The sequence below is a fragment of the Mchenga conophoros genome, linkage group LG19 (assembly GCF_057382185.1).
Source record: "Mchenga conophoros isolate Kocher_MC1m ecotype Shallow Benthic linkage group LG19, M_conophoros_male_GT1.1, whole genome shotgun sequence".
Lineage (NCBI taxonomy): Eukaryota > Metazoa > Chordata > Actinopteri > Cichliformes > Cichlidae > Mchenga > Mchenga conophoros.
In genome coordinates, this window is record NC_140544.1 from 4,135,895 (window position 1) to 4,157,780 (window position 21,886).

The 21,886-nt window shown below is 40.2% G+C and overlaps 1 protein-coding gene across 1 annotated transcript in view; it reads right to left on the minus strand.

The window, feature by feature from the left end:
- Positions 1-379: 379 nt before the first annotated feature.
- Positions 380-21,886, minus strand: part of npas3 (neuronal PAS domain protein 3) — a 396,686-nt gene continuing 375,179 nt past the window's right edge. The window contains exons 10-12 of the mRNA XM_085256285.1: positions 12,402-12,549; positions 10,915-11,030; positions 380-6,302 (exon numbers count right to left, since the gene is read on the minus strand). Coding sequence (XP_085112411.1) covers positions 4,678-6,302; positions 10,915-11,030; positions 12,402-12,549 — 1,889 coding nt within the window. The 3' untranslated portion in view covers positions 380-4,677. The remainder of the gene's footprint in view (positions 6,303-10,914; positions 11,031-12,401; positions 12,550-21,886) is intronic.

Sequence of the window (21,886 nt, forward strand, 5' to 3'; positions counted from 1 at the left end):
CCTATGGGATGTCAATCAAGTTCATATGTGTGTGAAGGCAGACGAGTGAATACTTTTGGCAATATAGTGTAAATTTAGAACCTGCGAAGGACCAGATCTTTTTTGTTTATTATCTCTGAATGCATAAAATGTTGTAATTTAATAAAGTCCATCCATGTATCTGTAAAATACTTAACTGAGCTCAGACATTTTCATAAAGCTCAGATACTTTCTGACAAGAAACGAAAAAACCAACAGCTAAGGAAGAGCAAGAAAAGAAAGACGAAAGAAGAGAAAACCTGGCAGCCTGAGATGTAACATTATCCAGTATTCTGGCGAGAGGCGGGATGGCTGAATGTGTCAAACAGAAGAAATGATGCAATCTGGTAACAAATTTGAGAGAAAATTTTATTATGAATATGGCACCTGTAAGATGGTCAAAACCGGGTTACAGAAAGACAACCATGTATATGACATGTTCCTCTGAACGGATGAGAACCTAGCAAACTTATAAAAGAACAACTGCTATAAAAATGAAGTATGTACATTTTCGGATTTGCAGCATTATTCATGGTAAATGAACTCAAAAAGATGTCTTTCAAAAATAATAATAAAAAAATAAGCCAGGCACTCAAAGTTAGCATCAGTTAGTCATGAGTTCCCCCCACTCTTCTGAGAGGGGGAAAAAAATAGAAATGTACCATAGTTTTCTCTTTTTTAATATTTTAATTTGTTTGTATTTAGAATTTTATAACACTGTTAACATTGATAATAAGAGATTCCCTCTCTCCCGTATTTCAGCTACTTGGCACCAAGTTCCTCATAAAAGAATCTGTATAATTGTACAAGAAATAGTTAAAAACACAGACACAGTTTTTTCACAGGTAAATGAAGTGATTTTTCAATATTTGTATTTCTTAAACACTATGTATTTTTGACAGCAGATGTGATTAAGGTTTTTAAGTTTTTAAAATCACCAGCAAAGTTTTCATTTTTCGACATAAAACACAGAAAAAACATTGAAACAGCTTGGACTGGCTGTTTGGTTTTTTGTTACATGTGGGTGTATTTCCTGGTTTTCGTCTGAGTTATGTATTCCCCCACCCACCCCGCACCACTATCAACACCCACCGCTGTCATCACCACCTACACTATATCTCGTGCCCGATTCTTTACCAAACGGGGCAGCAGCGTCATTCACCTATGCCCCATCCCCCCACTTTTCATGCAAAACTGCCAAAAGGTAGAAAATGCTAAAATCTAGAGGAGCAGCAAAATGCTCCCAAAATGACAAATTTAACATTCAACCACAAACAACCCGACAATAAACTGGCAGGTCGGGTGGCCCAAACCACATTCCTCTTACTTGAGCGCAAAAAAAAATAAGCACATTGTTCAATTTCTTAACCTGGATTTGTTTCGTTGTTGTACACATTAGTTGCAGTAACAAGACATCGATTCTTCACAGACAGCACACAACCTACAGATTGGTTTTCCTGATGTGAAGGGGTGATGAGAGGCCCGGGTCGGTTTGATAACAGACTGGGCTCGACAGACTTTGAAAACAGAAGAAGAAGAAAAAAGAAACTGCTCAACTGAAAATAAAAACAAACAGAACAACAAAAAACGAGGGTTCGACTATGAGAAATGCATCGGACAAACTTACTAAACATGCAGTTCAGTTTTCCAAAACACCTATAAAAATAGATTTATAGTGCGAAATATTTTTTTCTTCTTTTAGTTATTTTAGAAATCTTTAAAATCATTTTTTATTACGTGTCCTGAAAGACTACCGTGATTTTTTTTTCTTCCCCCATGAACCACTTGTTTAACTTTGTTTGTCCCGTGAGAGAAGTTTGCGCAGGAAGTCAACAAGTTTTGGTGGGAACCAATGAAATACACCCAATGCACACAAGAAGCCCAAAGGGATCCTGGGAAAAGGTTTCACAGCTGAGGCATTTGTCTGGGTCATAAATCTACAGCTAAAATCTTACTTTAGGCTTTTCTTTGTCATAATTTGTTTCTAATATACTGTAAATATTTATTAGTTATCTAATAATAGCAGGAAACTTTGATTCCCAGAATTCCTTAGTGGCAAAAACATGGCTCCATAAACCTTTGAGCTAGTTAGAGAATCTTTTCATCTCTGAGAGAAAAGACAGTGAGATAAAGAGGTTTGTATAAGACTACACAACAGCAAAAAGCAATAGCAGAGAGAAAGATAGAGAAGGATTAGAAAACAAGATCAAAAGGTTTTACAAAGACAAAAAGGAAGCAGCGAAAGAAAAGGTGGACTCTGCAAACTTTTTTTTTTTTTTTTGCTTTTTGCAAAGGCCACCGAACACGAAATTCCACGAACCTCCACTGGTTTCACTAAGACTGCTGATAGAGGGAGAAGGACAAAGAGAAGGAGTAAGAGAGACAAGGAGCTGTTGTTTTTTGGGGGGATGTCAATCATCCCATAGACTCCACCTCCTTTTCCCTCTAGCCCCTCCCCTCTCCTTTCCCCCACACTAGAGATAGAGCACAGAGAAGACAAAGGACAAAAACAGCTACAGTAGCTCAGTATATACTGCATATAGTCAACACACACAGAGAGAGAAGTCGCCATGAAAGACTTTTTGACAGCCAGTGACACTAAACACATTGGTAACACATTTTTACGTCTTAATCACACTGGGTAATAAGGATGGCAGGATGGCAAAAACGGGGCTGTCAGCTTTAAAAAGATGGATGGTGTGACAGTTTTTATACTGTTTTAATTATTACTTATCCTCTTTTTTCTCTTATTACCAAAAAAGTAGAAGAAATAAAAACACAAATGAACAAGAATCACAGTGCTTTTCAAACACTAAACTTGTGAGATTAAGCAATTCTTTTTTTTTCTCTTTTTTGGCAACGTAGACTCGGGGAAGAAAAGAACACGAAACACAAGAACAATGACAAAGACAACATTGTTTAAAGGAATGTGATTTTTTTTCTTCCTCAAAAAAAATAAACGCATATTCATTTTTTTCTTATAGTTATTAGATTGATTGTTTGATAGATTGATTGAAAATGCATGTCTTTATTACAATCTCCTTATTGATATGTGGTTTTTAATCACAGGGTCCGGCGATGAGATGGAAGAGAGTGGATTTTTTTTTTTTAGGAAAATCTTGCGGAGGTGGTTCTGGTTAAGGAAGAAGAAGAGGAGGAGAGGGGGGGGGGGGGGGGGAGCAAGGAATAAAGTAACTGCATAACAAAACAGTGATTAAACAAGAACCGGTCAAGGTTGTCAACATTCATTTCTTAAGTTAGTGCTGCTAGCTAATTGGACTCAGTCTCACTGAGCATTTAATGTGATTAAGTTAAAAAAAATACATACAAATAAAAACAACACTGTACAGCCTAAAATTCAACCAATCAACTCCATGTTGCGCTGCCCCTTGTGGCCCAATCAGAATGGAGAGGGACATGTAGGTGAAACATGGAGATAATGTTGCTGATTTACAGGTTTTTCCTGTGTTTCTGACTTTCCTGAAGGTCAGAAAAACAAACAAACAAACAAACAAACAAAAACAAACTTTAAAATCTTTCCCCCCTCTAAAAAATAAAAAAATGATATCAGTCTATCAACGAGCTGTGGGTTTGTTTACAGTACCCACATCAGCCAGCTGAATCAGGGTTACTGGACGGTCGGTAGCACCACAAATCTGTAGAATTGACAGGAAGAAATGTGGACAGAAACATGAAAGGTCAGGCAGACAGCGTGAAAGATAAGAGAGAGAGCGACAGATTGAGATGGGAAGAGATGTAGAGGAGGCTATGTTTGGTGCGAGACCTGTAGGTAAACTCCTGGGATAAAAGAGGAAGTAGTAACATTCGATAATTCACAGGTCATTACCCGGCTGAAATAGCTTTTTTTTGTTTTTCTTTTTAATGCTTGATTCGTAAGTGAAATCTGAGCTAGAATATTTTATATATATAAAAAAAAGGATAAAAGTAAAAGAAAAAAACAGCATTAATTCACTAAACTATTCCCTCAATTGAGAAACTTTCTCAAAAAACCTTTTTTCAAAAGATTATCTCTGAGACCTTTGTGGGGCGCAAGAGAGCACCGTCCTCTCGGTTTAAAAACGTTCTTTTCAAGCCTTGATCACATCAAGATACATAAGAAGGAACGCCACATAGAGTTCTCTGTCTGTTACAAATCCCTGTACCGTCCTCCTTTAAATACACACAATCCACATCTTTATAAAGATGCAACAGAAACAAGTCAAATAATAAAAATTATCCCCATCAGGCTCCAACTGAGTCCTTAGGCAATATGAATTCTCTGTAGGCAAAAAAGGGGTTCTTTACAATAAAGAATAGTCTGGTTTTTGTTTGTTCAAGAGAAAAGAGTTGCTGATCGCAAGAAACGGGAGCAAAGCGAGAGACTGAGAGAGGAGAAGAGGATGAGGAGGAGAGAGAAAACAGATAGAAAAGGGGGACAAGTTTGAGGGTCACGTCTGTTACGCAAGCTCAGTTTCTGAGATTCAAAGTGCTAGAGTACATCTGTCATCCTTCCCTTTCCTTTCTCTTCTCTCGGAAACACAGTGCTAAACCGTGTTGATAAAACAAGTAAATAGTCTTTCATTTTTATTTACTAGTGAGCAGTCTTTGACACAGTTGTTGATTCCGAAAACACAGTAATGCGGTCTTGGATACTTTCTGCTAATCCTCCTTCCTCTCCAGTGTTGTCTGCGTGGTATGGATCCCGTTGCTGTACACTGGGAATGGTAGCGTTGAGAACAGTCCCTCTGCTGTGGTGAAAACATTGGCTGTTGTTGGCATCTGACCTCCAAGGGCACCGTTCCCACCTGTGGCAGTAGGAGATCCGACAAAGGGGCCAGCAGCTGCCGCAGCAGACATGTTGAGCCTGTGGACATGATGGTAGAGCATCTCCATGGGTGTCTTAGGGTCCAGGCCGAACCCTGAGCCGTCAACAAAGTTCATGGCAGCATTAGGGAGGAGGTTGCCTTGTGCCATAGCCAGAGTTACGTCCGCTGGCGCATACCTGATGGTCCCAGTGGTGTAGACCCGTGGAGCTGTCGTGCTGGTGGAGGCCAGAGTACCTGTGACTCTGTGGACCAGCGGAAGCACCACGTTACCAGCTTGCAGGCGCTGAAGTGCTTCAAGGTCCCCAGAGTACAGTAGTGAAGAAGAAGAGGTTGAGGAGGATGAAGAAGAAGATGAGGAAGAAGAGGTGGTGGGAGTGCCTTGTTGCTTGTCCCGTGGGGATGCAGAAAGGGGAGGAGATAGGGGGTCGGCAGAGGAGGCGCTGGAAGGAGGAGCTAAGCTTACAGCGCTGGAGGCAGAGGATGGGGCTGAGCTTCCATTGTAAGGGGGTTTCCTCACTCCTCCTGCTCCTCCCTCAGTTCCAGGAGGGGTGAGGACAGAGTCAGGAATGGCTACCTGGAGAGATCCTCCCTGTGGTGAGGGGAAGGTCTCATGGCTCCCTGGAGCAGATGGCTTGGAGGTCATGCTGTATGGAGACTCGTTTCTGGAAATTTCCCTGTTGGGAGGGTAGTTCCAGATGCTGCTGTCATTGTCAAAGTTTATTGGTTCTGCCATCTCTGTCTTAATCTTCAGAACTGAGGATGCTGCATTTGCACTGTTTGGGGAGCCAGATGAGGCTAAGAGATGGGTGGAGGTTGCGGTTGTGGCTTGGGAGGGGTCGACTAGCGGAGTGGTATCGCCTATTGCTATGGGACTGGGTGTAGTTGAAGACAGACGAAGCCTCCTGCTTCGTGAGCCATCCCATTTCTGCACTTTCCTCCTCTTTCGCCTTTTCTGCAGCTTGCTACCAGCATTGACACTGTCACAATCTTGCACGCACCCATTGTCATCCTCGTCATCTTCTTCATCCTCCTCTTCTTCTTCTCCTTCCTCTTCTGATGAAGACGTTTGGGAGCTACGCAGCTGTACGTCTTCCCCTTCTCCGTAGTGCTCTACTTTAATATGAAGCCCACCTAGGTTACCCAGTCCACCGATGGCACCCAGACTCCCTAATCCTCCAAGCCCTGCTAACCTTCCCAACCTGCCTCCACCTCCCCCTCCCCCTCCTCTGCCAGCCTCTTCTTGCTCCTCACCCTCTCCATCTGAAGGTTCCAGACTGTCATCACTGTCCTGGCTCTCAGGGTTACTTGAGCTATCTCCTTCTTCTTGGCGCTTCATTTCTTGTTCAGATGAACAGTGTGACTGGCCGGGTTGCTGCTGACGTTTGCTGTCTGTCTCTGGGTCCTCACTGTGTTCTGTTTGGTGGCCGGGCTTCTCCTCTGCCTTGGTGTTCTCGTTGTCTGTCGAAAAAAAAAAATTGTTTATAATGCAGAAAAAGAAGATTCCAGTTACAGTCGAAACCATTCTAGACATAAGTAGATTCTTAATATTTGGCAGTATGATATCTTCCCAGAGCAGCAACAAGACACTGCATGAACACATAAAATTGATGATGTAGTCAAACACAGCATGAAGGGAAGAGCTTTTGCAGGAATGGGTTGCAAAGTGATTTGCAAATGCAGCCAGTGCTGCTGAAGGGAACTGTGGCAGATCCTGACTTCATAACCTGCTTGAACTAATGCTGTGCACCATAGTTTCAACCATTAATTTACTTGTTAATTACAGTCCATTAACCATCTGAACCATGTGAACTCACATTCATGATATAGAGGTGTGGCTTTAGTAATGGAAAAGAAAATCATTAGATTTGTTAATTGCTTTGATATGGAGTGAATCAAAAACTTTGATGCACTGACATAAAAATTATGCTCCAATGTTGTGGAAAAATTTATCCTGATGTTGTAACAGTGAAGAGTTTCCCTAAAAAAACCAATAAGATTTATACTCTTGGAAACACAAGTGTCTTGGCACTCCATCCAGTGAGTGTGTCAGACTGACTTGCCAACACTGCCATTGAATACCTGCGTAATTCTGCATGCCCCCTTACATTTTTCAGGACAGGTATTCCATGTGTTGTTTTCTGGATGCACTGATGTGTGCTCAGTATCCGTAGCTGCTTCTGTTCAGGCATGTTGGCTCTGTCTAACCCATTACACACACAACACATACACACTTTAAACTCTGCCAGCACACACATAGGCCAGGCCAGCGGCTGCCCAGCTGGCAGAGCTAAGACTCCCTAATGGCATCCGAAATGTCGACTCAATTGCTTTGTCTGGGGGAAACCTTGTATCTCCATTAAGTGTGCTTTCCAAGCAAAACCGATGTATTCCAAGCCTGAAAATTAAAAATGGACCGGTAGTCTTAAAGGTTCCTCCCAACCAGGGAGGTTCAATATAAATGAAATATCATTTCACAATAAAATGGAGTCAAGTATTTTCATAGACCATGAGATCACATGAAGAAGACATTTCAACAACTACACTGTGAAATACACTATATTGACAAAAGTATTCACTTGTCTGCCTTCACACACAAAACTTGAGTGACATCCCATTCTTAATCCACGGGGTTTAGCTATAACAGCTACAGCTCTTCTGAGAATATATTGTATAGCACACTTTGAGTGTGCGGGTAGTGTAGAAAAGCACTGTATAAGAACCACATATACCATTTTACCAAGGCTTTTCACAAGGTTTAGGAGCGTCTTTATGGGAATTTTGGACCATTCTTCCAGAAGTGCTTTTGTAAGGTAAGACACTCATATTGGAGAAGAAGACCTGGCTCACAGTCTCTGCTCTAATTCATCTGAAAGGTGTTCTATTGGGTTGAGGTCAGAACTTTGTGCAGGCCATGTCTTTATGGACCTTGCTTTGTGCACTGGTGTGCAGTCCTGTTGGAACCGGAAGGGTACATCCCCAAACTGTTCCCATAAAGTTGGCAGTATGAAATTGTTCAAAAAGTCTTGCTCAGCCGATAAGAGTTCTTTTCACAGAAGCTCTTAACTCAGAAAGTTGGTAATATTCTGTAATTTACTGAGCTCCTCTGAGTGGCCCATTCTTTCACAAATGTTTGTGGAAGCAGTCTGCATGCCTAGGTGATTGATTTTACGTGGTCATGGAAGTGACTGGATCGCCTGAACTCAGTCATTTGAATGGGTGAGTGAATACTTTTGGCAGTATGCGTATCTGATACCCAATCTTTGGATAGTGCTATCAGGTCGAGGACATCTTGAATTATGCTGCTCATTTTCTTATTTAATTCTGACTGGTTTCTCTGTAAATGCATCTGACAAGGCTAGTTAATACACAACACTGCTGCTCTTCTGTCCCAGTGTCGTTGGCAACGACACTGAGCATGCATTTTTACATTACTTCAATTTTTTATTTATCTTATTTGTGAATCAGGAGGTATTTGATGGGAAGGATTTTCAGCTGCGGATTAATCCATATTGTTGTAATAATTCACAGTAGTAACGTAGGCTAAGTAAAACTTATTAGATTATGGTATGCCAATTTTGCATGTGACAGACAATCTGCTGTATTCTGCCCCACAAAAAAAAAAGGGGGGGGGGTAAAGATAACTTTGTTTGCCATTTTAGACATCTTTATTCATAGGCTCTCCTTCTGTACATACATTGCATCTTAAGAGAACAAATGTCAAAGAGCAGATATCTCATTTTAAAATATGTCAAACTGGGGCATCGCAGGCCTGTTGGAGCTGAAGCTGGACACTTCCTGCAGCAGCTGGCGTCAGTTTACAGCCAACAGTGTGCCAGAACCACTCTCCTCCAGCAAGAATAACAGCTGGCACTGATTCCCATCATGCCAGCACAGGCTGGTGGACTTGATAATATTACGCTCAAGGTGGAGGCCCAGGCTTGCTTTAAATTCAGCTGTAATGGCACTGCTTTGAGCTTTGTCTCCTTCACTATTATCTGCTGCTTAAAATGCTGGTGACACAAGGTGAATAAAATCCTTGTTTTCTGTTTCTAGATCTGAATTCAGATATCAGTGTTTTCAAGATCTCAGCTTATCACCTGTGAGGCATCCTTGTGTATCTAGTAAATTGATTCTGATGAATTTGTTTAATCTAGTGAACAGTTTCCAAAACATTTAACAGAAAGTTTTGGCTTCTCCATCAATCTATTACCTCCCGCTTATCCAATTCGGGGTTCTAGTTTTGATTTTCAAATTCAAAATTTAGAATTAATACCTCTTAAGCACCAGATGCCATCGGGCATTTTGGTTTATTAAAAACACTATACAGTCATGTTTTTTTAATGCCGATTCGAGGTCTAAAACAATTTATTTATATAGCACCAAATTACAACAACAGCCCCAACATATTATTGCAGGGTCTTTACCTCATCAGTCAAGCCTAAAATGGTTAAAATGGTAGTTGTCAGAGTGGTTGGCTGGAAGTTTTATCAGCTGGTTTGCTCTGACACGATATGAAATGACTAGCCTGAGTTAAAATTTCAAGGAAGTTTCTTACCTCTCTGTATCCAATAAAGAAATACAAGTAGGCAAACCTGAGAGAGAGAAGTCTTTATCCCCTCAGCTGACATATAAGACTGATGAAGTTTGTACTTGTGCGTGTGCAGACAATGTTATACCAAGAATCTGAGAAGCTGAGTGTTGCTTTTTAGGTTTACGGCAAAGCCCTCCTTCATTTTTGGTGTGCCATGTCTGTACAAACAAATGACTCAAGACTGCTGACAAGTGCATTCACTGAACAGAGCTCCCTTTTTCTTAGTCTAATACAATATCTTCTGCTTCCAGATGTTATTCCAGCATTTTGTATCGAGGTCTGTAATCGTGTTTCTTTACTGATCTGTTGCAGCGAATCAATGGGACTACGAAGTTTGGACAGCCTCTGTAGTGGGAACAAAATAAATTTCAAACTAACAGCAGCACTACAGTGTCTGTAGTGTCAAGGGTTTATTTATTATAGTCTCCTGTTTTAGTACTCACTGTCAAATATTGTAATTAAGCTGTTTTATGACCTAAACTACACACAAAGAAAAAGTAGTAGCACAGAATTTATCCCTGAAGAAATGTTATTCATTTAAAAATATTTTCTAGAATTGTTTTTCACACAAAAGAAGATTCCCCTGCCTACAGGACTGAGATGGCATCGCCTAAACCTTTGTGATTTGCAGATCTCCAACGATGAGCAGAATGTGTTATTTCACAGTTTTTTTCCTTTGTGCCATTTTGGTGCATTTCTTGGAGGGTGTTTGTGTATTGTGGCCTTTATTTGAGGCATTTTGCAGGATTTTGTGATGTGTGAAGTTTGGAGGCATTGTGTGATGCTGTGCAGCTGTACCATATTTTGTCATTTTGTCATTTTGTCGCAGTTTGCAACACTGCCAGTGAGCGCCCAGTCCCTGCAGCTGTTGGCATTCAAGACATTTCAGCCTGGCAAAGTCAGCACACTGGCACCAGCTGATAAAATATCTTTGGCTTCTCTTCTTCAAACCATATTTCTTTTTTCTGGTTGTATTTGAACAGGTGCTGTTAAGGAATCATGTAGGTTTTAGAAGCATTTTGTGCAATATTGTAACTATTCTAATATTTATACAATGTAAGAATATGATCTGATTTATATCTTTTTGGTTCACTCTTTTTATTTTACATAGGCTTTGCCATCTAGGAGCTGTTGCGTTTGGGATAAGATCAGTTTTGTCAGAGGCCCTCTAGATCCAACGGAATCCAGAGGAGCAAAAACAAAAAAAAGAAAAGAATACACAAAATATAAATGACGCTGATGCCTATCTCCATTAAAACGTGACTGAATGGACATGATGGTAAGCAGAACTCATACGGCTTTTTAATCTTTGCTCTTCTTCAAACTATGGCTGAAGAAAATGATGGCAGGACTCAGGCTATGCACTAGAGGCCAGCAGATTACTCCAAATATTGTCAAATATATCAACTATATGTAAAACCTTTTTTTTTTTTTTTTAGCAACTATATGTTGCTCCTCTGTTCTCCCTTTTCTACCCACCTGAGTTTTCTTTGGACTCGGACTCAGAGTCTGAAGTTTCAGAGGACTCTGAAGCTTTCTCAGGCAGGTTTGGCAGCTGGGCAATGTCCATGGGTGTGTCTTTATACTCTGGATTACTGCAAAGACACAGAAAATTTGTCAGTGACAGAAGAAACGTTTGTTCATCGATTGCCTTGGTCAAATCTAATGAAAATAAATGTCAGCTATAATCAGGGGTGCACATAAGTTGTCCGCAGGTGCGCATTCACTGTCAAAATAAAAGACACGACGCGAAGAAGTTGCAACGCGCGTTTGCGCACATAAGATTTTCTGGAGGACGACAGATATTTGTTTAGAACTCTTAAAGATGTCGAAGAAGCAAACTCCTTTAAGCAATTACTTTGGTGTTCCTCCACCTCCAAAGAAATGTCAGAAGGAGTCCGAACCGCAAAAGAAGCACGTATTCTCGGAAAAGTGGTTGCTGGAGGTGAGCTGGCTTCAAACAAATGATGAACGCACAGAGATGTGGTGCAGAATGTGCCATGAAAATCCCACTCTAGCGGACAAAAACAGCGCCTTTTATATGGACGCAAACGCACGTTGCAACTTCTTATCTGGTGCGCGTCTTTTATTTTGACAGCGAATGTGCACCTGCGGACCACTTATGTGCCCCCCTGGCTATAATGTATAATTTATAATAACATGGCTCCAATCGTGAATGCATTATAAAGTAAAATGGGGAGGATGCAAATGTTTTTATAAAGTAATGCCTATGTCTGTCTATTCTTTAAAAGTAAAACAAAATAGTCAATGAAAGCTGGCTTTATTAATTTCTGTATGATATTAATCTACAGTACTTTGCACCTCTATGTAAATTAGAAAAAAACTGATGTTGTAATGATGTTTGGCTGAAACTTTGGTCTGGTGAATTTAACTGAAACAGTTCATCACATTCTTCAACCACCAAATCACAGTTGTATTATTTTTCAGCTTACATTATATGATAGGATGGCTACAATTTAGTTTGCATTAGAAATGTGTGCTTTTGCATTGCCAGCTATGCAATTCATTAATTCATTATTATGTCAGGTCAACTGGGATAAGTGATAGATGTCCCCGTTTAGGTTTCGTTGGCTGTAGAAAACAGGGACAAGAAAAGGAGTTACACTGGATCACTCTCAAGCAGGAAAAAATAAGAAAATGTGATTTAGTTCATTTCATTGGCTTTGTTTCTTTAATTAATCTGCAGAGGCTCTTGTCCCTGTAAAACTCTCCATTTTCTGGACATCTGCATTTGTTTAAGAGTCTAGTATACATACATCTGGATTCTCTGAGCAGCTTCTCTTTTACTTCTTTTGAATGAGTTTTGATAAACTCTCCTTGACCTCCTAATGTTTCCACAGAGATCAAGGAAAAGCAATAAGAAAAAAGAGGTAGGAGGTAATTTTTTGGACTGTTCCACCATACCATTGTACCACAAGATCATTATCACATTGTCGACCTCTGACCTGAGAACGTAGTTGACCCAGATGATGTTCTTCTCGCTGGCGTTTTTCACATTGATAGCGATGGTGGCACTGGACTGGATCCAGATGTAACCACCATTCTTCTGGATCCACCGGTAATACTTTGTCACACTCTGGCCTTTATTCATCACTGAGACAGAGAAAGAAAGCAAGAAAGGATGTTTGTTATTTCACTGCGTTTTCTCTTTGATGTTGTGTCTTTACAGATAGTTCGTCAGAGGAGAGAAAGAAAAGGCAAAAAAAGTGGATAAAGGACAGGGGAGTTTGGATGGGTGGAAGGTGCGAGAGAAACAAAGACTGAGAGGTGTGTGTGTGTGTGTGTGTGTGTGTGTGTGTGTGTGTGTGTGTGTGTGTGTGTGTGTGAGTGAGAGAGAGAGAGAGAGAGAGAGAGAGGGAGGCAGTCATCAGATGTCATGTGACAGCTGGCTCAGAGCTGCTCTGCTGGTGCCGTCATTAATCAGACCAACACACACTGCCAGCCTCTCTTGCTCTCTCCGTATCTGTGTGGGTGTGTGCAGCACTGCCTGTTCATGTATCCATGTGCTTCCCATAGGTTTGAAATAACACACTCAAAGCATGACATCAAGTTTTTATGAAACGTGAATGCTGAAATATCCTATTGCTGTGACATTCTGACAGTACACAATCATGTACTTCTCATCACATACAAGGTCTTGAATAATCAGGCACCATCTTATCTTAATGACCTTATAGCACCATATCACCCAATAAGAGCACTTCATGCTCAGACTGCAGGCTTACTTGTGGTTACAAGGATATTTAAAGGCGCATGCTTTCAAGTCCCTCTTCTGTGGAACCAGCCTCAAGTTTGGATTCAGTAGACAGAGACCCTCTCTACTTTTAAGATTAGGTTTAATACTTTCCTATTTGATAAAACATATAGTTAGAGCTCGATAATGTGACCCTGAATCCACCCTTAGTTATGTTGCAGTAGGTCTAGGCTGCTGGGACTTCCTAAAATGCAGTGAGTGTTTCTTTTTCATTCACTGTTTTCACTCACTTTTTATTTATAAACCACACTGCATTTAATCTTATCTATTATTTATCTCTGTCTCTCTTCTACAGTGTGTCAACCGGTCGTAGCAGATGGTCGTCCCTTTGTTTTTCCTTCCCACTGTCGCCAAAGCGCTTGCTTAAAGGGGTTCACTTTTTTGTTGGAGTTGTCTCGGTTTTCACTGTATTATTGTAGGATCTTTTCCTTACAATATCAATTGTAATTGTTGTGATTTGGTTCTATATAAATAAAATTGAATTGAATGTAAAGCTTACCTTTCTAAAGTTTAGCATGTGGTAAATTAGCAGTGATGAGGAAGACTTCATTCTTTATCTATGACTTTATCAGTCTCTCATGTAATAGCAGAGGAATTCTGGCACACTCTTCTTTAGTTCTTTCCCTTCTTCAGTTGCAGACTTGCAGTCATTTGTTCTATTATGTAGACTTATTCATTCTCTGTATCCACTGAGTTATGGATGGTGGTTTTGTTTTCTTCCACTTCAGAGTTCTCATTTTCCCAGCAATGAATAGGAGTATCCGTAAAATGTACCTCTGGTCTGAGCCATATGTTTCTCTAAAGTCCCAAAAGAAAAAGTAAGAGCCTATAAAGCCAATAAAGAGAATTGGTGATAATGAGTCTCCCTTTCCTCACACCCGTTTCCACCATAAATGAATCAGAACAACAACTGTTAAGCCTAACTTTTGACCTAGGATTTTTATAAAGTGCATTAATCCAAGTAGCAAATATTTCTCCATATCTTATTTCTATCTTATATCTTATTTCTATCAGTGTTTGTTCCAGAAACAGCCAATCAACTTGATTAAATGCTTTCTCAGGATCCAAGCTGAGATATTAACTGTGGATTGAGTATTTTTCTTGTATTACTTTTTTCCTGACAGCCCATAATGAATCCTGTTTGGACCGGTTTTGTATACTTCTTTATATAATTTTGAGTTCTATTGGCTTAAATAGATGTTAAAATTTGTAGTCCACACATAAGAGACTTTATGGCTAGTACAGAGTCTTTTCTTTTCATATGTAGGACTGCAATAATTACTTCCAACCACGATTTTGGTGGATCTCCTGAGTTTCCACAGCATTTTAATCCGGCTGAGTTTGGGATTTTTACTGGACGAAACCTTGTTTTATTTTGTTTGTTGTAAACTGAATATTCTAGATAAGCACACTGCCAAAACTTCTGATTTTAAAGAGGTCCTCGCACTTGTTGATGATCAGCTAATTAAGTACATATATTATTAGCACTTGGCTGCTACTTATCCTCTTAATTTTATGTAACCAGTAAGGGTGTACTTAAGTTTTTGTGTTGACAACAACAGTCACTTCAAGGTGCTTTATATTGTAAGGTGAAGACCCTCCAATATGGTAAGAAACCCACTAGTAAACATTTGGTGACAGTGGAATTAAAATCTCCCTTTTACCAGGAAGAATCATAATGTCTATCTGCCATAACTGGTTGGAGTAGTGATGAATAAATACACAGAGAGTGAAAAGAAATTCATCATAGGAAGCCTCCTAGCAGTCTAAGGCTAGTGCAGCATGGCTAAGGGTCACCTGGGTATAATTGGCATGGCTGTGTGACTCAGGGCTGTGAACACATGCCTTAACTTTGGCTTTATCATGTCAATCTTTACTTAGTCCTGACTCCTAGTTTTTATATCCAAGGCAAACGCATTCCTGCATTTTATTAAAAAATAAAATGTCAGTATGATTAACTGAACTTAACTGAACTCAACAGAGCAGGGAGAAGGAAAACCCTGATGCTAAAATGCATACATACATACTCACTGTAAATATGTTTTCATTTTTACAGTGAGCATGGTAAGTTCCAGTGTTTTATACACATTTCTACATAGAGATTGGTACACAAAATCTCTCCTGGCCTTTTCTCAGCAGTACGCACACACTGAACAACCATCACACAACGTAACGTAACAATTTTTCAAAATGCAGAATGCTGTCAGTTTCCGTTTTTTGTCAGTTTCTCTGTTAATCACTTTACAAAGAAAGTGATATATTGTTTTATATTGAGATCAACAGGAGACTACCAGAGTTTAAGAGTTAATATTTGAAAATGATTGACTTTGTAAGTTGTTCCATAGCACCATGGACCAAAAGTTCATGAATGATGTAGAGAATGACGGTCAGGTTAGTGTGGATCTCTTTTATTCAGGAGTGTCTCTTTATCAGTCCAGCAGAGCAGCTGTACCATCAACTGCAAAGACAATAAACTAGACATGTATCATTTCTTCAGAGATGCTCTCATAGCATAGTTTTCTAACTAAGTGATGTGAGGCAGCATCTAAGATTCATAACTCCAATTCAATTTCACACAGTGCAGAAAAACTGATGCGAGCATTTCCACACTGACACAGTAACATAATGTTCATCAACGCAGGGATGGCTTGGGATCTGACACGAAATAATATTTTGACACAGTTTAACTGAAAACTCATTGCAGACCTGTTAAAGTCAGTCTGAAGACAGTACATGAATGTCTTTGAAGTGACCATTTCAAAGGCAAGGACTGGACGTTGATTGCACAGCAATTCCCAACCCGTTTTCCCTTCTGCTTACTGTAGCCTATAAATCTACATAAGTGGTCTTTTCATAGCCTATGATGGCACCCACCAGTTAAGGAAGTCCCTTCTTAAAACCTCAAGCTGAGCATGCCGTGTTTTTATCATATCATATATATATTATATATAGTCCTTAAGACTTAAATCTACTGACTGACACCACAAACTCATGAGGAAAGTGTTTACTGAAGAGAATTATGAGGAGTTGAGGTATTTTCTAGAGTTCTAGCTGGACCTCCAGGACATACAAGTGGAGTCACCCCCTGCTGGCCATTAGAAAGAATGCATGTTTAAGGCACGTTTGCATTGGTTTAACTTTTCAGACCTGAAAGCCACAGCCATCTTCTATACAGAGTCTTCTCTGATCATTCACCTCACCCATTAATGTGAGGTGAATGAGTTATATTTCTATCGATTCAAATCAAACTCTACAAAAGTGTGTTCTCTTGTCAATTACTTGATTGATTTTGGCTATCTAAGAGCACTTCACTGGATATTTATTTCTGCCAGTAAAATAAGTCTGAAGTCAGGTTTTACTTTTGTTACCTGAACCAGTAAGTAGTTGGAGCTCCTCCCCCCCCCGTGCAATAAACAGATTAAAATACAGAGCTGGTACTTCCTGCTGTCCTCCACCAGATAGCGCTGTGTCACTGTGACAATATTTCAGGCCACAGGAGGTGGCCCCCACACTGCCACCGTCTCCACCCACCCACCACCCTCCCGTGCTCCGCCATGTGACAGCATACTGGCAATAAATTTGGCCAAATTAACCACTAAATGGTTATCTCAAGCAATATGTATTGGCATTAATCAGGAGCCGCTCAAACAGAAACAGTCAGAGACGAGACGTGAGCGCTGCTAAATTCATACCCCTCTCCTACATTTAATTACGGACACAAATAGGTTTTTTCGATGACAGAGAAAAAAAGAGAGAGAAAGTAGGGGGTGATTTATATAAAAAGAAGGCCAGTAATTAAAAACTATTAGAAACTAATAGCATTGTTTAAGACGACATCCCCAGGGCTGCAGTAATTGACTTTGGTCGAGCGGCTGGTGCTCATTCGTTTTCTATTCTCTAAGAGGGGGTGGGGGTGGGGGATAACTTGTTTGCATGTTAAGGCAGAGATGGTGAGATCACGTCACCTTGAATGTGACCTTCCTTTGTTTGTACGCTAGAGTAAATAACGACACAATGAATGCACACACACACACAGTGGTGCCTTTTCAGATGACTGCAGGTCCTCAGAGAGCTCTGTGTATCAGCATGTCCAATGGAAGAGGACACACACACACACACACACACACACACAAAGTCACATAAAGCTTACAACTCCAGCACACTGCACACTGTGCTGCGTACACAATCTACACACATAAAGCACTGTTACTGTCAGCCGATATTCACTCTGGAAGAAACAGTTAAAGTAGATATTATATACATAATCTGTCCATACAGACAATGACCTTCCTACCCAACTACTAGCTATTTTTCAACCTTTTTTCAACTCCTTGCCAACTCTACCTACTAGGACTCTGGCCTGTTTCGTGTGTTGTACCTGTTTCTGTTATTGTTCAAGGACTCATTAATTATTCTTCTACTATACAAATACACATTAAATTGATCTCAATAAATTGACTGATTGTGAAAAAGTTGAAAGCAGTGTAGACCAAATGTTAGTTGTCTCAAAGGTAGCACCCAAAATTAGCACTTTTATAGATAATGGAGCATTTTGATTTTGGTATATCACACAAATCTTCCTGTGGTTTTCGACTGTAGCAACATTTCCACCAAGCAGAACCGTTTGTGTTAGAGATTAAATTTAAATTACAAAGGCTGATGCGCCAGAACTTTTGTCCAGTTAGGGTCTGAAAAAAAAAACCACAATACAACTTTACCTTGTTCATGTTAAGAAACATCAAATTTGGTGTTGTTGTTCATATATTAAATTGTGCCAAATCACAATAGCAGTCAGTTTGACGTGGTTTATATTGTAAGGTAAAGACCTTACAATAATCCATGGAAAACCTGAACAATTAGACAATCCTCTATGTGCAAGAACTTGGTTACAGTGAGAAGGAAAAACTCCCTTATAACACGATGAAACCTCTGCCAGAACCAGGCTCAGGGAGGGGCACAGCACAAAAGACATGCTGTAGAAGAGAGCCAGAGATTAATAACAAATAATGAAAACGGTAAATAAAGAAGAAACACTCAGTGCATCATGGGAATCCCCCATGATGCACTGAGTGGAGGGTTCAGGGTCACCTGATCCAACTATCAACTAAAAAATAAAGTTTTAAAACTAATGTTAAAGGTAGAGAGGATTTCTGTCTCCTGAATCCAAACTGGGAGCTGGTTCCGCGTAAGAGGTGCCTGGAAGCTAAAGGCTCTGCCTGCCATTCTACTTTTAAATATGCTGGGACCCACAAATAAGTCTGCACTCTGACAGCGAAGTGCTCTGACAACACAAAACAGTATTATAAGGTCATTAGGAAAAGATGCAGTGGCTTCACAGTCAAAGAAAAAAAAAATATTTTCTGTGACTAACATTTCTGTTTTATAATTACAGGTAGCTCTAGGCAATGAGCTAACAGAACTTTGTCTGTAATTTTACATTTTAAGCCCAAAATGTCAGCCTAGCAACATTTCTTTATCATGTAGAAACATTGAGACATACTGCTGAAATTCCTTTTCTTATGTTAAGATATCTCAGGGATTAAATGTGTACTCCTCCAGCCAACTTAACATCAAAGTAAAATGACTTTGACATCCCCGCTCTAGGCTTTTGTATTCTTAGTAAAATTGATGGAAGGATTTCACTTATTTTACTTTACAACATAAAATGTTATTTTGTTTCCTCCATACATGAGAAATAGCTCTTGTATTATTGAATTTTTCTTGTCATGAATTGATATTGTGATATTGTGGCAACAGTAACTATGAGCTGCACAGAGGAAGAGGCATGTCAGTAAGGCATGTGTTGTAACAGTATCAATGCCACTTTCCCCGCCGATGACCCTACGGGGGAAGTTATAGCTCAAGAGATTTATGACACGAGTATTTGAACTATGTGAAATGTTATTAAATGACAGAGCCGTGCCAACAAGCAGCTCTTTGAAACAGGAGGTAAAGTGAGGCACGAAATCATGAATGTTCCACTGTTTAATAATGGGACAGGGTACATTCAGCCTACTACCCTGTAAGTACCCGGGGAACTCTGCAAAACCAACTCAGTGTCATATCTTTAAATAACATCTTAAAACGTCCTTTAAAAAAAAAAAAAAAAAAAAAAAAAAAGGAAAAGATGCAGCCTGATTATTCAAGACATTGCAGTCTAGTAACCTAGCCAACTAGTGAACTGAAGTCTAATCGTCACTCAGTTTTTGGTCTCTACCCACTGGAGTGGAAAATATCTTCCTATTTAGCTGGTGGTAGAGGGACTTTGTATCCAAGCAAGTAAACTGATATTTGATATTCCTGAAAGTAACAGTTTGTGGCTTTGTCATCATTAGTAAGGACAACGCAATGTAGACATGGGGTTTTGAACCTATATACACCGAAGAGTGTTACCGTTACACCTACCTTACAGGTCAGTGTGTGCATGGTCAAATTAGTCTTCAGATGTTATCCTTGCACAGCAAATTATTAATTACAAATCATTAGCCAATAACTATACTTTGGGTAATAAGATAAGATAAGATAAGATAGAACTTTATTAATCCCTCGGGTGGGTTCCTCTGGGAAATTCGATTTCCAAAATAGCACAGCACCGACAGAAGTTACAGAGTTATACACACACACATATATATAAATACAGAGACAATATAAATAAAATATACAAAGGGGATAAATAGAATAAATAGGAATAAAAATAAAAATACAAGTGAATTGCACATTTCAAGTATTGAGTCTATTGCACCGTTGACTATTTACAAAAGTATTGCACAAAAGGTATTGCACAGTGAGGTGAAGAGGCACTACAGCTTAGTTGTTCCCCCCTCCTTTGTCCTCCTGTTTCCCCTCCCTCTCCCTTCCAGAGAGGAGTTAAACAGTCTGATGGCGTGTGGGACAAAGGAGTTTTTAAGTCTGTTAGTTCTTGTCTTGGGGAGAAGCAACCTGTCACTGAACAGACTCTTCTGGTTGTTAATGGCCGTGTGCAGAGGATGCCCAGCATTGTTCATAATGTCCATCAGTTTCTTTAATGTCCTTTTCTCTGCCACTGTCACCAGAGTGTCCAGCTTCATGCCGACCACAGAGCTAGCCCTCCTGATCAGTTTTTCCAGCCTGGATGAGTCCTTCTTTGCTGTGCTGCTCCCCCAGCACACCACAGCATAGAAAAGTACTCCAGCAACCACCGACTGGTAAAACATCCTCAGGAGCTTCCTGCAGATGTTAAAAGACCTCAGCCTCCTGAGGAAGTACAGTCGGCTTTGGGCTTTTTTATACAGGTACTCTGTGTTGCATGACCAGTCCAGTTTATTGTCCACCCACAGCCCGAGGTACTTGTACTTGTTGACCACCTCCACCTCCTCCCCCTCTATCTGAACCGGCAGTGGACCTGCTCTAGACCTCCTGAAGTCCACAACCAGTTCCTTAGTCTTTGAGGTGTTGAGTTGCAGGTGGTTTGTGTGACTCCATGCGACAAAGTTCCTCACCAGACTTCTGTACTCCTCTTCCTGATCATCCCAGATACACCCCATGATGGCTGTGTCGTCTGCAAACTTCTGAATATGACATAATTCAGAGTTGTAGCAGAAGTCAGAGGTGTACAGGGTGAAGAGAAGAGGGGACAGCACAGTTCCCTGTGGTGCTCCTGTGCTGCTGACCACTGTGTCAGACGTGATGTCCTTCAGCCTGACGTACTGTGGTCTGTCGGTGAGGTAATGCTCCTTTCTTACTCTTAGAATCGCCAGAATTTACAAAATTGACTTAATGGTCTGTTCAATATTATGCAAAACAAGCAACTGAGTCCATAAACTAATGTGCTACTCTATGTGTCTAACTTTAAACCTTATCCAACTGCAAAGGGGTTTGTTATAAAAAGCAAACATTTGTTATGAAGGCAAATACTATCCATAGATACGAGATCTGGTGTTTTATAGGCTGTAAATATGCTTTTTAATACTGTAAATGTTGGGGTTTTAACTTGGGAGCCTAAATGACCCAACTGCACTTCCTGTGTGGTTGTTACTGTGAATGACACAGACAATATTTCCATATTATGTTGCAATGGATTCCACTTTCCAAGATTTGAATTCTTGGGTGTTGCACAGTTTCTGCTAACAGAATTTAAGTTTTATTATACAAAAATAATCAGCTTCAGGCTACCTTCTTGAGTTTTTTACTGGGAATAACAGAAATATGCTCAGAAATCTGTATGATAGCAAGAAAATGAAGGCATGAATATCAAATGTATTTAGAAATCAGCTGTTTGTTCTTTTTGCAAGCACTGAATACCTACTCATAGAAACCAAACTACAATAACAGTATTGGAAATAAGGAAGCTGTAGTGGTCAAAATGAAGCAGCCACCTGGGCCTGGTAAAGATGAATGAGTTAGGCCAACAGATGAGAGCAGAGACATTTCGGCTTGGACACTATGGTCCAGCCTCTGTCCATCTGTTCACACCATCCTCTTTGTCTCTCCCTCCATCTTTGAATCACTCACTTGCTGATCACCCACTAATGAAGGAGAGAGGGAGAGAGAGGGAGTGCTGGAGGCTCGCCCGAGGCTGCAGGAGAGAGACCAATAGATTAAAGGAGTTCTATTCCCTTTTAAAGTCTCTCCACCTCACTTTTTCCCCTTCTTTTCCTCTGGCGTGCTTGCTTTCTTTCACTAAGTGTCACACTTTTG